The sequence below is a fragment of the Monodon monoceros genome, unplaced genomic scaffold, assembly GCF_005190385.1.
Source record: "Monodon monoceros isolate NGI ecotype Baffin Bay Population unplaced genomic scaffold, NGI_Narwhal_1 Super_Scaffold_3, whole genome shotgun sequence".
Taxonomy (NCBI): Eukaryota; Metazoa; Chordata; class Mammalia; order Artiodactyla; family Monodontidae; genus Monodon; species Monodon monoceros.
The window spans coordinates 50,767,068-50,784,661 of NW_021703780.1; the positions used below are offsets into that span (position 1 = coordinate 50,767,068).

The window sequence follows — 17,594 nt, forward strand, 5'->3', positions numbered from 1 at the left end:
TGACTTGCTTCACTTAGTAGGATCATCTCTATGTCAATCCATGTTGCTGCAAATGGCATTATTTCGTTCTTTCTCAGGGCTGAGTAATATTCCATTGTGTGTGTGTGTATGTGTATGTACCACATCTTTTTTATCCATTTATCTGTCAATGAACACTTAGGTTGCTTCCATGTCTAGCGCTGTAATGAACACTGGGGTGCATGTATCTTTTTGAACTAGAGTTTTCTCCAGAAATACTGCACGGTGTTTGGTATACACATAAAAGGTGCTCAACAAGTACACGGGATGTGAACATCCATCAGGCCTAATTACACATAGAGAGCAGTGTGTTTGGGGGCTGATGCTGCCAACTCATGCAGGGCTTGGAAAGTCTCCCAATTGAACAACCAAGGGGCCCAGAAAAACTACCGTGGTGGCGTTCCCTGCACTGTTCACAACCCATCACAGTTCTGACGGAGTGACCATTGCAGCGACGTACCTGTTGCCTAGTCCACTTAACTCCCCCCGAACAAGGGGCTCACAGAGAGCCCCAGACCCTCACACACTCAGGAGAACCTGAATCCCACGGCTTCCTCGGTGGTTCCCAATATCTGCTCGTGGCTCACCAGCCACATGACCAGCACTGCAGATAAACACAACATGTCCTGGAAAAGAGTTACTAAAAACTGAGGTCGGTTGTCTTTCAACTTGTTATATTTTCATGAAAATATTTCTAAAAAGGGACCAAACCACACAGAAACAGAAATAGTCCCTTAAAAACTACCGCACAACGTGAAAAAGTTATTCACGGCTCAAATGCCTTCTCTGACCTTCAAAGAACAGGCTTGTGTACCACATTTCCTGATTGTATCGTTATTATTATTATTATTATTTTTTTATGGCTGCATTGGGTCTTCGTTGCCACGCGAGGGCTTTCTCTAGTTGGCGAGTGGAGGCTACTCTTTGTTACAGTGCGCGGGCTTCTCATTGCGGTGGCTTCTCTTGTCTCGGAGCATGGGCTCTAGGCGTGCACGGGCTTCAGTAGTTGTGGCACGTGGGCTCAGTAGTTGTGGCTTGCAGGCTCTAGAGCACAGGCTCAGTAGTTGTGGCGCACAGGCTTAGTTGCTCCGCGGCATGTGGGATCTTCCCAGAGCAGGGCTCGAACCCATGTCTCCTGCACTGGCAGGTGGATTCTTAACCACTGTGCCACCAGGGAAGCCCTGTATCGTTATTCTTGATAACATTACACAAGGCACAAATAAAGCACTTTCTTTCTGGGCTGTGACCATATCCAATCGAGTCTGGCTTATCAAAACCAAATTCTGGTTGGTTTTTTTTCTAATTCTGTCTTGGCCAGGCCCGAAATTCCATCAGGAGTCGCCCAGAGGAAATGTGCAAAACACCTCCCACATTTCTGGCACAATCATCTCAATCCTGCTTTTAGGACACAAAGGCCCTCATCTCTCCTTTCCTCCCAGGGTTCTCAAACAGCTGTCCACTGGAGCACACCCTGCCGGGCCAGAGGCTGGGCAGCCAATGGAGACCAGCATCCGCTACACAAATCAAACCATTTGTCACCTGGGGCCCTGAGTGGGGGAGGAAGGGCTGAGAAATAGCTGCATGCTGGCTACGGCTGGGTCAACAATGACCACCAACTCACCCCCAGGTTCCACGAAGTCACCCACTGGTCTGTTTAAAATACCAGACTCCCAGCAAACAAACTACTGCGTGCTAGGCACTGTTGCCAGGCGCGATGCATGCAGGAGCTCACAGCAACGCTACAAGGCTGGCCTCATGCACAGATGAGGAAACCAGGGTCCAAAGAGGTAAGTGACTTGTAAAGGTCGTGCAGCAAAAACGAGGCAAAGCTGGACCAGCAAGGGGGTCTAAGCACGTCACCAGCCTGTGCTCCTGCAGGCTGTCCCCTCAGAAGCAAGGCGATTCCAGGCGAAGGAGGCAGTCCCAGCTTCCAAAAGCTTCCCAGGTGGCAACACAGAAGGTGGCCAGGATGGAGAGCAATGCACTCATTTACACACTGATGGTGAGCAGTGAGAAACGGTCCAGCCACTCTAACAGTTTCTACATGCACCTCTCCTAGGACCCTACAATTCCAACCCCAGTGTTGACGCAAGAGAAATAAAGTTTATGTCCACACACAGACTTGTACACAAACAGCAGCTTTATTTGTCATAGCCAAAAACTAGAAACCACCCAAACGTCCACCTACAGGTATATCAATAAACAAACTGTGGTATAACCACAAATGCGCTATGACTCAACAACAGAAAGAAACCCAGTATAAACTACTGACAGGGGCGGCAATGTGGACGCATCTCAGAACATCTTCCTGAACTAAACAAACCAGACTCCGAAAAGGATATACTGTATGGTTCTATCTACATGAAACCCAAAGAGACAAAACAAATTCATGGAGATAAAAATCAGAGACAGATTGCAGGGAAAGGGGAATGGACTGGAAAGAAGCACAAGGAAACTTCCTGGGGGGTGGAAATGTTCTGTACCTTTTGGAGCAGTGGTTACATGGTATAAACAAGTATCAAAATTCAAACAGAACACCTAAGACCTGTGTATTGTATGTTAATTATAACTTTAAAAAGAAGTCCTTGGACTAATGAGTCATTCTGATGATAAAATGGAAAACAATTTCCCTCACAATATTACCTACCTAATATTTGCCCAAGGGGGTCTGTCGAGCAAACAAAGATGAATGAGACCACCGATGCTTCCTAACAAGCCCATTATAGTCATGACAGCAACCTGCGCCCTTCCATGGGAGAGATGGCTGTCACCATGGCAACTGGTGGAAGGCAGGAAAGGTGGATGGGGAAGGGAGCTGGTGAACTAAAGAACCACCTTAGAATTATGACTGTTGGGATGCAATACCCCCCACCACCAAGATGTCCACATCCTAATCCCGGGAACCTGTGACTGTTACCTTACACAACAAAGTTTTTGGCATATGGCAGATTGATAAAATTCAGGATCTTGAAATGGAGGGATTATCTAGGTGGGCCCTAAATGCATTCATAGGAGTCCTTCTAACAGGGAAGCAGAGGGAGATTTGACACACACAGAGGAGAAGGCAACATGAAGACAGGCAGAAACTGGAGTGATGCGGTTACGAGCCAAGGAACGCCGGCAGCCACCAGAAGCTGGAAGAAGCAAGAAGCAATCTTCCCTTAGAGTATCCGGTGGGAGCACGGTCCTGCCAACACCTTGATTTCAACCCAGTGAACCTGATTTCGGATTTCTGCCCTCCAGAACTATGAGAAAATAACTTCCTGTTGTTTAAAGCTACCAAGTTTGTGGTCATTTTTCTTAACAGCCATAAGAAAACTAATACAGACTGGAAGCCTTAAAGCTGTATTGCTGGGCTTCCCTGGTGGCGCAGTGGTTGAGAGTCTGCCTGCCGATGCAGGGGACACGGGTTCGTGCTCCGGTCCAGGAAGATCCCACATGCCGCGGAGTGGCTGGGCCCGTGAGCCATGGCCGCTGAGCCTAAGCAACGGGAGCCTGTGCTCCACAACGGGAGAGGCCACAGCAGTGAGAGGCCCGCATACCGCAAAAAAAAAAAAGCTGTATTGCTTCTGCCAGCAGTCTACATTCCCCCAGTATCAACTCAAACTCCTAAGAAATTAATTTATTAATTTCAAATTAATAAAAGCGTTTTTTTTCCTCTTGAAAGAAAACATCAGAGAACATCTCATTACCATGGGTTAGGCAAAGATTTCCTAAACAGGACTCAAAAAGAACCAAACATAAAGGGAAAACATTGAAAATGTGACATTAAAATTAAGATTTTATGTTTACCAAGACACTAGTAAGTGATGAACTCGCAAACCATAGAGTGAAAGATAGCTGCCTTCTCTAATATGCACTGCCTGTGTGCATGTGTACACAGATCCATCAGTGAACTTGTATGCAGATAAGAACTTTTACAAGTCAATACGAAAAAGGCAGATACCCCAATATATAAATAGACAAAGGACTTAAATAGCACCTTACAAAACATGACATCCAAATGGCCAATAGATACATGAAAAGATGCTAAACTTCATTAGTCTTCAGGGAAGGCAAATCAAAATCACACAATGAAATACCACCACACACCCACCAGACTGGCTACGATGAAAACAACAGACGATGTCAAGTGTGCAAGAGTCTGTGGAACAGCTGGAACTCACACATTTCTGGTGGAGTATTAACAGACACAACCACTCTGCAAAACTCTCTGGCAATATCTCATAAGGGGGACATTTGCAATATCTCCACTCCTAGGTATCCACCCACAGAAAGGCATACATATTATTTCCCAAAACTATTCGTATGGGCCGAAAACTGGGAAGAACTCAAATGTCTATCTGCATCTGCAATAGATATAAACATATTTAGTATATTCACACAATGGAACACCAAACAGTAGTGGAAATAAACAGACCACAACATGGATGGGGCTCTCAAACATAATGTTAAGAGAAAGAAGCCAGATACAGAAGATCACATCCTGTATGATATGAAATTCAAAAAAAGGCCTAACTAATCTACGGTACTAGAAAACAGAATAGTGGAGCCCTCCGGGGGGGTTGAGGGGATGACTGCAAGGGATGGGGTTGGGGGCTGCTCTTTCTTGATCTGGGTGTGCTCTGTGTACGAAAAGTCATTGAATTATGTACGCTTATGAGTTGTGTACTTTTCTGAATGTATGTTAGACTTCAAATTTACCCTCAAAAACTCATTTATTCAGAGATTATGTGAAAAGGTGTGGGCAGCTTTCCTTTTTCTCTATAACGTTTTCGAACCTCAAAATGGATGCAAGTTCACCTTAGGGGGGAAAAATAATGGAAAATAGAGAAGAGAAGAAAATAAAAATCACCCACAATCCCACCAACCAAGGAAAACTGTGGTAACCATTTGGTGTAAATCTCCTCAAATACATGTATGTTTTAAAAGCAGGGGAGAGCTCCCCTGGTGGCGCAGTGGTTAAGAATCTGCCTGCCAATGCAAGGGATACGGGTTTGAGCCCTGGCCCGGGAAGATCCCACATGCCGCGGGGCAACTAAGCCCATGCACCACAACTACTGAGCCTACGCTCTAGAGACCGCACAACTGCTGAGCCCATGTGCCACAACTACTGAAGCCGGCATGCCTAGAGCCTGCGCTCTGCAGCAAGAGAAGCCATGACAATGAGAAGCCTGAGCACCGCAACAAAGAGTAGCCCCCACTCACCACAACTAGAGAAAGCCTGCACGCAGCAAGGAAGACCCAACACAACCAGAAATTAAAAAACAAATAAATAAATAAATTTTTTAAAACAGAAATAAAAGGTGGGGAGGGGACTTCCCTGGTGGTGCTGTGGTTAAGACTCCGTGCTCCCAATGCAGGGGGCCCAGGTTCGATCCCTGGTCAGGGAACTAGATCCCAAATGCATGCCGCAACTAAGAGTTTTCATGCCACAACCAAGGAGCCCATGTGCTGCAACTAAGGAGCCTGCCTGCCACAACTAAGGAGCCCGCCTGCCACAACTAAGGAGCCAGCCTGCCACAACCAAGGAGCCCGCCTGCCACAACTAAGGAGCCTGCCTGCCACAACTAAGGAGCCCACCTGCCACAACTAAGACCTGGTGCAACCAAATAGATAAATAAATTTAAAATAATAATAATAAAATAATTAAAAGGTGGGGAAGAGAGGATCCTGCAGGGAGTGCAGCAGGTTATAACATATATAATGTATTACATATATTGTGCATATTACATATATTATATGTAATATGCAGTTTTGTAACCTAAGCAACCGCCCCTTTATTATTATTGTCAATGAAACGATCTAGTGTCCCTAAACTATTTGAGTGCAGCCTCAGAACAATCTGACAACCCGGACAGCAAGATGTGCAAAACCTTCCAAAGTACACAGAGGCAAGAACGTTAAACCAGAGCAGTGATTTTCATCCCTAGTAGCACCACCAATTACCTCTAAAACTACCGGAATACTCAAAAACCATTCATTTTAATGCAGTATGATTTTTAAAGTTAATATATGCCCCTACTGGCTTGGCTAAATGGGCCAGGTGGCCCCAAAATCCTGGGAAATCACGGCTGGAGGCTAAACACTACCTTCTCAAAGTACGTTAACGCAGATCAAGACAAAAGCAAGTCCTGGAAATCTAGTCCCTAAAGGTCTACCCTGGGTGGGTTGTGGTAGGTCTGAAGTCAGGGTGGGCATGTCTGCTGACCCAGAAGACAAAGACTGATGGTTGCAGACAGCAGGGCAAATGATAAACATACTAACTCAAGGACAAGGCTATGAGCAGGTAGAGAACTAAGAATTATAACAGTAGCAAACACTGGCCAAAACAGAACTAAGTCCTGGTTTGATTTCTTCTCTGTCATGCATTCCTTTGCTTACTCATTCAATAATACTTGCTGAACCTTTATTATATGCCACACGCTGTTCTAGGCACTGGCAATACAGCAGTGAACAAGACAGGCGAAATTATTCTCTGTCCTCAGGGAGCTAACACCTAGTGCAGAAAGACAAAAGAGTAAATACGGAGCATGTCAGCTAGCGGTTAAGTGTTTAGGAGGAAAAGCAAGGAAGGGAGATGGGGATTAGAGGCTGGAAGAGGGAGTAAGTCACTTCCCACAGAGATGTAAATGTCTAGTTCCAAGTTTTAAATGATCTCTCTCCTCTCAAAGAACTCTAGGATAATTACGTTAATGGAGTCCCAGAGTCATTCCAGCATTCAAAAAACAGACCAAGAGTTTTATGGACCAGAAAGGGTCCATTTACCATGGGGCAAATTGAAGATCTAATAATAGCTCCCACTTCTCAGGATCCTGAACTATTCTCAGCCCCTTATACACCGGTGTCTTCATTTAATCCCCACACTGAACTAATGAGAAGCATAGGGGTAACACCACCTTCGACATTTAACAGATGAGAAAACGAAAGCCCAGGGCAATTAGGGAACTGGCCCAAGGTAACCGGTGTGCTAAATGCTGATGTCAGGACACTGCTCTAACTTTCCAAATAAATGTCCATTGGTGGCCTGAGGTTTTCTTTTGCCAACACTCATCTTCCTTATCCTATTCAAGATTTGCTTTTCAGTGTTTTACTGAGTTCTCACAACCCCAACAATCACCTGAAAAAGAATTAGAAGCTGGTTCCATTTTTTTTTTTTGGCCGTGCAGCTTGTGGGATTCTAGTTCCCCAAACTGGGATTGAACTCAGGCCCCCCGCAGTGGAATCACAGAGTCCTAACCACTGGACCACACCTACCTCTTTCTGAAATTGTATTCATTTGTTTAGAGGCATTTACTCTTTAATGCCATCTTACAAATCTCTACCATGCTGTAACGTCTGAAATATTTTCTTTAAAGAACTATAATAGGGCTTCCCTGGCGGCGCAGTGGTTGAGAGTCTGCCTGCCGATGCAGGGGACACGGGTTCGTGCCCCGGTCCGCAAAGATCCCACACACCGCGGAGCGGCTGCGCCCGTAAGCCATGGCCGCTGAGCTTCCGCGTCCGGAGCCTGTGCTCCGCAACGGGAGAGGCCACAACAGTGAGAGGCCCACGTACCGCAAAAAAAAAAAAAAAAAAAAAAAACTATAATAATGGATTATAGAAACTCCTTAATGGATATTCCCTCCCCTCCCCTCCCCACTTGCCCCGGCTCTGATTAATTCACACTTTCTCAGCCAATGAGAGAGCCAAGTGTCCTGGACATGCTCTCCTGGGCGTGTCCCACCTGTGTAGTTTTCCTTCCTGTCACCTCTGTTTATGTCATTTATTTTGTGTTCTGGCCACACCACCTTCCTCAGGGCATGGGGATGAAAATGAGAGTGCTACAAATAAGGCAGAATATGACACTGAATGGTAAAATATAAGCTTTACAGCAACTTGAGGACATGCAAGCAGACACCAGAGTAAAGTGGTGACTAGGGGGTGACTGGTGTGAATCCCTAGGAGCCGGTGGAGGATGTTATCAACAGCGTGGCAGCCTAGGAACACTCACCAAGGACTTCGAGGCTGGAGATTTCTCATTAACTGCAGGCAATTTGAAAAGAACTGCAAAGGAACACACCATGAGGCCCCCAAATGCACGGAGCTTGACCCAGCCCACCTACTTGCACCAAGGCAATTCCCTGGACTGGGGAAGGGTGGGCTCCTTCCATTTCTGAATCCTGCGACCCCTCCACTACTTGATGAGAAGATGCCCATGTGTTTTAAACACTGGAGTAGCTCCAGAGTGGCTGGAATGGTGCCTCTGAATAATTAAATGGACAAACGAATATATTCTCAAAGTTTCTGTCTTTGTCCTCCTCCCTCTTCCTTTTCACTGATCCAGATCTTCCTTTATAAGACCCCTTGAGAAGAAAGTATGCAGTCACAGCCATCACAGATTTTCTCCGGATCACTAAATGGACCCTTGGCCACAGATGTGGGAAACAAAACCTGACACTGAGACATTAACCATTAGAAAGAGACAATGCTTTTGGAGTCAGTGGTAGACTTCAAAACCGGTGCATCTACTATGATGAGAACAAACATTGGCAGGCAGCTATAAACCACAGTAAACAAACTCAATAAAGATGAGACCTCAGCAGCACACACAGTACATTTCACCTGTGTAGCCTGCAATCAAGTACGTGTTGTTGTTGTTGTTATTATTATTATAATCATTATTACAAATTTTGCCTCTTCTCAATCTGGCCTTCAACCTAAATACTCCAGTAGATTTAGATACACAAAAGCATGAGTTACTCCAATTCCCCCTAAATCCACTCCAAAGAACAAATCCTTTAATATACATTGCAGGTAAAATGCCATCCCCAAGTGAAATAACAGTAATCCAGGGTAGAAGCTCTGTTGGCCTCATAAGCTACTTGGGAAAAAAAGCATTAAAGGTGACTGTCCAACACACAAACCAAATGCTATCACCAGCAAGGCATAGTGAGGTGCCATTAACAACGCAATTACCAGGAACTGAAATCAGATTCAGCCCTCTCATCTGTCTCCTCTCGGCACTCGACCCATCCTTTCAGCTCTCCAAGAACTGAAGGGGAAAAGGGAGAGCCAAGAGCAGACACTGGGGCTATTTTAAGAAATAAAAGGATTCAAAAGTTAAGGTGCAACTTCCACTAACACAGTAGCAGATCTCCAAGGAAACCCCCGTGAAAGTTCTTTGTCTATAATATCAACTCAGGTTCCATAGGTAGGATGGAACCTTCCACCTTCCTCTTAGTTGTGTTTCATGTAAATAACTGCCTGCTGTTTCAGCCGTAAACAATCTGAAACTTACAAAGGGAGAGAGGACCAAGTACTCTACTAACCAGCAGAGAGAAGCAAGAGTTCCCAGGGTGTGATTCAACGCTCACAAGCATCCTTAAGAACCCCAAGTCCTAACATCCAAGGGCTATTAAGGACCAGACACAAGATCTCATCAACAACCTCTCCAAAAAGCCCCATTCTCCTTGCATGGATATGTATTCTCCTTTGACTTGCTTTTGAAAAACAAAGTTTAAAAATGTCAGCTGCAGTACCCCATCTGCTCCTTTCAAGTGTTCCTCACTATTCTCACTACTCAGTCCACACAGCACCGCGACCCCTTCCCTTGACACCCATCCTTCCACGTGTCCATAACTAGGCTTCCCAACTGTGAGGGTAGAGTGAGCAGGGAACTTCAAAAAACACCTAAAGGGGGAAAATAATAATAATAATTTAAATAGCGACCTGCCATTTCGAAAGGGGAGAGAGTGTCAAAGGAAAACAAAAAACAAAAAAACCCTAAACTTCCGTCGCAGAGATTGGAGGTTCCCGGCCACCAACTGGGCAGGGGGCTAGCATGCGCGCCGGAAGCCGCCGAGGATAAATGGCTGGTTTCTGGTGGTGGTGATGTCTTTAAACGACAAAGTTTTAAATGAACTATGATATGGGGAGAATTGCTGTGATGGGATCAGATGTAATAGCTCTTTCATCCAGGCGTCAAGCACGCCCCCTCTGCCTCCCGTCCTCAGCCATTCTCCAGGAGTACGGGAAACCGCTAGCAGTCAGGGCCCGGGGACCAGCGCGCTCGCCCGCCCGCCGCTCCAGTCCCAGCAGGAGCCAGGGCTCTCCCTCCCTCCCCGCCACTGCGATGCGGTCCCGGGGTGGGGTGGCGGCGCGCTGAGGGGAGCGGGGACCTGGGAAGGGCCCGGGTGCCGAGGCGGCCCCGGCTCGCCGGCGGCCCGATCGCGCGCGCACACACTCACACTCACAACAAGCGGCGCGCAGGGAGGGGCGGGCGGCCGGCGCGTTACCTGTTCTGCCAGCCCTGGAGGAGGTTGGTGTATTTGCTGAGCACGCCCTCGAGCGCCGGCTCCCTCCGCGGGCCGCTTCCCCCGCACGGGCTAGCGGCCACCGAGCCCGGGCTACTGCGGCTGCCCCCGCCGCCCAGCCCGGCGGCCGCCGACCGACCGGAGACCCCCCGGCCCGCTAGGGAGCAGGAGGGCGAGGAGCCCGCCGAGGTGGCGCGGCTGCTGCTGCGGCTGCTGCTGTTGCTGCCCCCGCCGCCGTCTGCGCCCTGGGCCGCCCTCTCCATGGTTCGCGCGCGCCTGGGACGCGGGTGCCCGCAGCGGTGGCGACCCCGGCGCTGGAGCTCCTGGCGCGGCGGCGGCTACAGCTCCGGGCACCCGGGCCGCGCGTGGCTGCTCCAAATCCCCAGGAAATGCCTGACTCATACAGGAGGAAGAGGAGGAGGAGGCAAAGAAGAGCTGGGAAGGAAGCCAACGGGGCTGGATGCAGCTGCGGCCGCCCCTCCTCCGGCCGCGGCCCGGGCCCCGGCCCCTCCCTCCGCACTAGTTTCCCCGGCAAGTTCGGAGCGGGTGGCCGGTTCGGCAAGCCCTCCTCCGGTTCCTCCTCCTTTGCTTTCCAGTCCCCGCGGCCGCTCAGGCCCAGGGCTCGGGGCGCTCCCAGCGCCAATGCGCAGGGTGGGCACGCCCGGAATCCACACCCTGCCGCCCCCTCTCGGATGGGAAGGTGCGAAAGGGAATCTCCGCGCGTCACTCCCCAACCCCCACCCACCTCGGGACCTGGAGGGAGGGGCGGTCCCACCCACCGGGTCCACCCGGATATGGACCCGCCCGGCCTAACGCCGGCTCACGCGCACACTCTTCTCCGTCTTCCGCACTGATCCTGGCCCGGACACACGTACCCGGTCACCTGGACATAGACTTCACTGGCCGAGCCAAGAAACAGGGCAGGGAGGTTCTCCGGGCTCTCCTGTGCGTCTGGGAGGGGAGGGCAGAGAGCGTTCCCGGGGCATTTTCAGCCAGCGGAGTTACGGCACAGTGGACACCAGGGCCGGGACCGGAGGCAAGAGAACTCGGGTTCCTGCGAGTGCCTCCTTAAATTGAGCGTCCTAGGCGCCGCACTGCCTTCACCCTAATCCCCACCCTGATGGACACACGTAAACCTGGCAAATCCAACCCTACCTGGTGTTATCAGACAGCACGAAGCACCTGGGAACCAGAGGCTCCGAAATGGGTAAAACTGCACTTAAGGCAGGAGAAATCACAGATACTTACAAACAGAGCGAAGTATTCTATTGGCTGTAACTTCTGCTCCCCCCCACCTCCACCACCACCACCACCACCACCCGCCCCAAGGTACACGGAGCTGCAGCTGGGTTTCTAAATCTAAAGTTGTTTTTGCTCTTCCCCAGAAGTAGATGGGTTACACTTTCTCCACTGCATTCATCATTTTTGTGCATATAAATATCCAATGCAATCTGGAAGTTTCCAAAATTACCTGGAAAATAGCTTTGAGGATCTCACACTCTCCCCAACACACACACAAGAAAACAAAAACAAATATTGATAGATGATCTCCATCTACAAACCCATAAAGCAGATAAATAATTCAACAGTTAAAAAATTACTAAATGAAATAGAGTCGTCTTTCATGGGGACAGTTCCCCCAGCCCGACTCCTTTCTAGCTCCATGTCCTTCCAGGAAGCTTTCAAAGGTGGGTTAGCTCTAGAAATTTTCATGGAGAAGCTTCTGGAGCTGATGAGAGTTGGTTGTGCCCTGAATAAATTACAATCCCAAGTTCCCACACAGTGTAAAAAGAGAAAAATTCTCAAGAGACTGCATGGTAGAAAAGACCAACTTTGAAGCCAGACGGAGCTGAGTTCTAATCTATGACCTTGACCTTTTAGCCTTAGTTTTCTCACCTGCAAAATGGTACTGATGATACTACTGGCTGGGATGAACTATGTGAGAATGTTTATTTGTTCAAAATACTTACCGCCTCTTCCCCTGGGAGGACTGTTCTCCCTCCACATGACCCTCAGGCCCGGCCATGGAATTCTTTTGGCCAGTGGACTCTGAACAGATATAATAGATGCTATGTCCAAACATAAGTCTAAGATTCATCACACGGTTCCACCATCTTTCTCTTCCTTCTGCCAGGTGAGCAGCATGTCTCAGATCAGGGCTGTCCTTCAGCTTGGGTCCTGGAGTGAGAAGACGTGTGACAGAGCTGAAGCCAGTTAGCCTTGGCCATGCCACATGCACAAAATCTTTGCCGCTGAGATTTTAGGAACCATTTTGTCCCACAGCATAACTTTCCTTGAGCCAGCTGGTCAGTGTGTGAGTGATCTTGAAGCCCTTCATTGGCACGAGGACTGGGAGGTGGGCACATACTGAACAATAACCGTCAGTCATTATATGCCCACACAGCACCCCTCGTGGGGGCATGCCACCTGCAGCTCCGGCTAAAAGTGGGGAGGTGCCATCATCTTATTTCATATTATCGAACCTCTACCACCTACCCAGCCCACCTGTGACTGGATGAGCAAGCCCAGGAAATTCTCACCTTGGACTAAAAAATTGAGAGCCTTGAGATAGTCTAGTTGAAGGGGGGAGGGGCTACACTGAAAGGACTAGTCAAGGTCAGAGTCCTAGTCTGTTCAGCCTGCTGTAACAAAATACCACAGACTGGGAGCCTGTAAGCAACAAAAATTTCTCTCTCACAAATCTGGAGGCTGGAAGTCCAAGATCATGGTGCCGGCATGTTCAGGTTCTGGTGAGAACCCTCTTCCAAGCCTCAGACTTCTCACTGTGTCCTCATGTGGCAGAAGGGTCTTGGGAGCTCTGTGGGGTCTCTTTTATAAGAGCACGAACCCCACCCTCATGAACTAAGCACCTCTCAAAGGCCCCACCTCCTGATACCATCACGTTAGGCATTAGGATTTCAACATACGAATTGGGTGGATATTGATAAAGGATTCAAAACCCTCTGCCAAAAAGAAGAAGAAAAAATTTTTTTCCGATGCATTGTGGCCTTGTATTACTTCATATAATGCTTTAATTACTCTTGCAGACAGTGTAGGAATTTTATAGGGAAAGTGAGTAATTTGATCAAGTCACAAAAAAAAACAAATGAGATATAACTCTAATTTTCCTGCATCCCAGTCATGGTAGTAATTTATGTCAAATACACTTATGTAGAACATGATTGAGGGAGTTTCTCAGAAACTGTGGTTGACAAATATTCGGACCATAGAAGCCAGGGTGGAGTGAGAGCAAGCCAGCTGTGTGGGATCAGAAATGGCCAAAGAGGTAAGTCAGTAGCAAGAGGTGCATGGAGCAGATGTGCTGCAAGAAGAGGCAAGACCATGACAGAGAGAGGAGCACACGTGTCCCCACTCTTCCCCGCCTCTTCACCAGGCTTGTGCTTCTCACCCATGGAATTGGGTTTTTTGTTGTTGTTGTTTGTTTTTTTAATTGAAGTATAGTCAATTTACAATGTTGTGTTAGTTTCAGGTGTACAGCAAAGTGATTCAGTTTTATATATATATATAATATATATATATACTTTTTCTTATTCTTTTCCTGGTTTATTACAGGATATTGAATATAGTTCCCTGTGCTATACAATAAGACCTTGTTATTTACCTATTTTATATATAGTAGTTTGTATCTGCTAATCCCAAACTCCTAATTTATCCCTCCCCCACCCCCTTTCCCCTTTGGTAGCCATAAGTTTTTTATGTCTGTGAGTCTGTTTCTGTTTCATAAATAGGTTCATTTGTATCATATTTTAGATTCCACATATAAGTGATATCATATGATGTTTGTCTTTCTCTGTCTGACTTACCTCACTTAGTAATAATAATCTCTAGGTCCATCAATGTTGCTGCAAATGGCATTATTTCATTCTTTTTATGGCTGAGTAATATTCCATGGTATATCTGTACCACATCTTCTTCATCCATTCATCTGTTAATGGACATTTAGGTTGCTTCCATGTCTTGGCTATTGTAAAGAGTGCTGCTGTGAACATTGGGGTGCATGTATCTTTTCGAATTAGAGTTTTCTTCAGAAATATGCCCAGGAGTGGGATTGCTGGATCACTGGAGTTTTAAATTTAAAGTCACTTTTTCTAGAAAGCTTTCCTTGACCCACTGTAGAATAGCAAGTGAAGAAAAGATATCTGCAGAATTCTCTTCATGTTGGAAAAACAATTTGAGAACAAAAGACATAATAAATTGGCAAAAATATCTGCAAAACATACATGCCCAAAACAAGGACTTATTTCCTTAACTCACCCAGATTGCATAAATCATTAAGAAAAATACAAGTGTAAGTAGAATGACTGAAAATCTAACAGCCATCTTGGACCATGTGAAGACTTTCTGAGTGGAAACCATACATAATTGGAACAAAAGGACAAACACACCACACCTCTTCAAATAATGGGGAGAAACAGTCACCCCGAGTAGGGAGCTGACTACCACAGTTTCTCCACATGGACCCAGAGAACTGGTCTGGAGTTTCCAGTAACTGTTTCCGGAACCCCCTCTTCTAGCTGGGACTGTCATTCTTGTCAATGGCACATAAAGTCTTAAGAGGATGTTCATGGACCAGCAAGAGTAAATAGTACTAGAAATTAACACAACATTGTAAATCAACTATACTTCAATAAAATAAATTTTTTTATCTTTGTGTTCTGAATTCACAGCATTTTATTTATTTTTATTTATTTATTTACATTTTTGGCTGCATTGGGTCTTTGCTGCGCGCAGGCTTTCTCTAGTTGCGGCGTGCAGGCTTCTCATTGCAGTGGCTTCCCTTGTTGCAGAGCACAGGCTCTAGGCACGTGGGCTTCAGTAGTTGTGGCACGCAGGCTCAGTAGTTGTGGCTCGCGGGCTCGAGAGCACAGGCTCAGTAGTTGTGGTGCACGGGCTTAATTGCTCTGCGGCATCTGGGATCTTCCCAGACCAGGGCTCGAACACCCGTCCCCTGCATTGGCACGCAGATTCTTAACCACTGCGCCATCAGGGAAGTCCCAAAATAAATTTTAGAAAAAGTAATTAGTCACTGACATGGTTGGCCAGATGCCATACATGAAGCCACAAGTGGAGAGAAGTTTGTCACAAGCAGATCACCCTCTGTTTCAACTTGGTCACATTTGTGTTAGAAACAACTGATCTAATGTGTTCTCCATCCCAAATAATAACAATCATAGCTAATATTTATTGAGCACTTACTATGTGCCAGGCACTGTGCCAAGTGTTTTATACATAGTAACTCGTTTAATCTTTACAACAACCACATGAGCTGTGTACTGTTCCTGTTCCTATTTTACAGGTGGAGAAAAACTGAATCAAAGAAATGTTCAGCAAAATAGGGCAAGATGTAAAAAATTTTATTCTTGTTCTACAAGGAGAAATAGAAATTTATTTTAGGGCTTCCCTGGTGGCGTAGTGGTTAAGAATCCTCCTGCCAATGCAGGGGACACGGGTTCAAGCCCTGGTCCGGGAAGATCCCACATGCCGTGGAGCAACTAAGCCCGTGCGCCATAACTACTGAGCCTGCACTCTAGAGCCCGCGAGCCACAACTACTGAGCCCGCGTGCCACAACTACTGAAGCCCGCGTGCCTAGAGCCTGTGCTCTGCAACGAAGCGAAGCCACCACAGTGAGAAACCTGCGCACCGCAACTAAGAGGAGCCCCCTCTCGCTGCAACTAGAGAAAGACCGTGCAGCAACGAAGACCCAACGCAGCCAGAAATGAATAAATAAATAAATTTACCAAAAAAAATATTTTATTTTAGATTTAAAAAAAAATGTTAAGCAACATCCCCTGTATAATGGAAAAGGATCTAAAAAGAAATATATGTATATACATACACATATATGTATAATCGAATCACTTTGCTGTACACCTGAAACTAACACAACATTGTAAATCAACTATATTTCAATAAAAATTTTTTTAAATAAAAAAGATTTTAAGGGGCTTCCCTTGCGGTCCAGTGGTTAAGACTCTATGCTTTCAATGCAGGGGGCATGGGTTCGATCCCTGGTCAGGGAACTAAGATCCCACATGCCACACAGTGCAGCCAAAAAAAATTTTCTTAATTAAATATATTTATAATAGCTAGCTTAAACCACTTAAAAAAAAAAAAAAAAGAAACCTCCCCCCCAAACCCTGCTGGAGCTAGATTTTAAACTCAGGAGTTTGGCTGGTGAGCCTGAGTTCTTTACCACTAAACTATTCCACTTGCTTCATAATGGATTCAGTCTTCTTTCTTCTGCTTAATGAAACCACTGAAAGTACAGCTAAGTGCCTGGAATTCCATTTCTTGTTAACTTTTGTTCATGTAGGAATTGATTCTCCCATCACCACTGGGAGAGAAGCAGGGCAGGAGCTTGGGCCCCTAGCATCCAGCCACAGGGCCTGCATGCCATAATCCTCAATAAATGTTTATTGTTTGATGAATGAAGTGCAGTTTTACTGGGGAAGAAACAGAAACTCAGAAAAGAGAAGCCAATACTAAACCTGAACTCAGGTCTTCTGACGCCAAGTCCAATGTTCTTACAAATTCACTGCCTGGACTTCAGCAGCAGTAGGTACTCGCAACTTTACCAGCCGCTGGGAAGATGGAAACACCACAGTGGGAGTAGGGACAGGCCATCACCCTGTGAACTAGCAGCTCCATCAGGACCGCCCTGAGGGTTATATCCAGGAAAATCAAATTACTGCAATGGTCATATGCAACTTCGCAATACAGCCATATATACATTATATTGACATTTTTCCAAAATGGAAATTATGTCATGTTTTGACGATTAATTTATTTAAATGGATGATCATTTGTAAAGATTCATATACACAAAGATACAATGTACAATAGAAAGTGAAATATATTTGTAGCACCTCCCCAGAGGAAACCACTGTTAATAAGTTATGTGTATGTTCTTCCAGACATTTTTCTATGCAGAAATATAGTTACAGATTATCTTATTCAAAAACAGGTTCAGGGCTTCCCTGGTGGCACAGTGGTTGAGGGTCCGCCTACTGATGCAGGGGACACGGGTTCGTGCCCCGGTCCGGGAAGATCCCACGTGCCGCGGAGCGGCTGGGCCCATGAGCCATGGCCGCTGAGCCTGCGCGTCCGGAGCCTGTGCTCCGCAACGGGAGAGGCCACAGCTGTGAGAGGCCCGCGTGCCGCAAAAACAAAAAACATGGCTCATGTATTACAAAATTCTCCCAGAAAGTGTGAATCAGTTTTCACTCTGCTGATCCTGTCTGGGTCTCCTCGCGTGTTTG

The 17,594-nt window shown here is 46.7% G+C and overlaps 1 protein-coding gene across 4 annotated transcripts in view; it reads right to left on the minus strand.

The window, feature by feature from the left end:
• The window catches only part of OSBPL10 (oxysterol binding protein like 10), a 286,331-nt gene extending 272,118 nt beyond the window's left edge, over positions 1–14,213 (minus strand). For 2 of the 4 annotated variants that reach the window (XM_029242396.1, XM_029242397.1), the window contains exons 1-2: positions 14,138–14,213; positions 12,284–12,491 (exon numbers count right to left, since the gene is read on the minus strand). In XM_029242396.1, the coding sequence (XP_029098229.1) occupies positions 12,284–12,411 (128 nt within the window). In that variant the 5' untranslated portion in view covers positions 12,412–12,491; positions 14,138–14,213. Of the gene's footprint in view, positions 1–10,295; positions 10,981–11,468; positions 11,503–12,283; positions 12,492–14,137 lie in introns of those variants that run through there. The other 2 variants (XM_029242398.1, XM_029242395.1) reach the window with 2 other exon arrangements.
• Between the last annotated feature and the right edge of the window lie 3,381 nt (positions 14,214–17,594).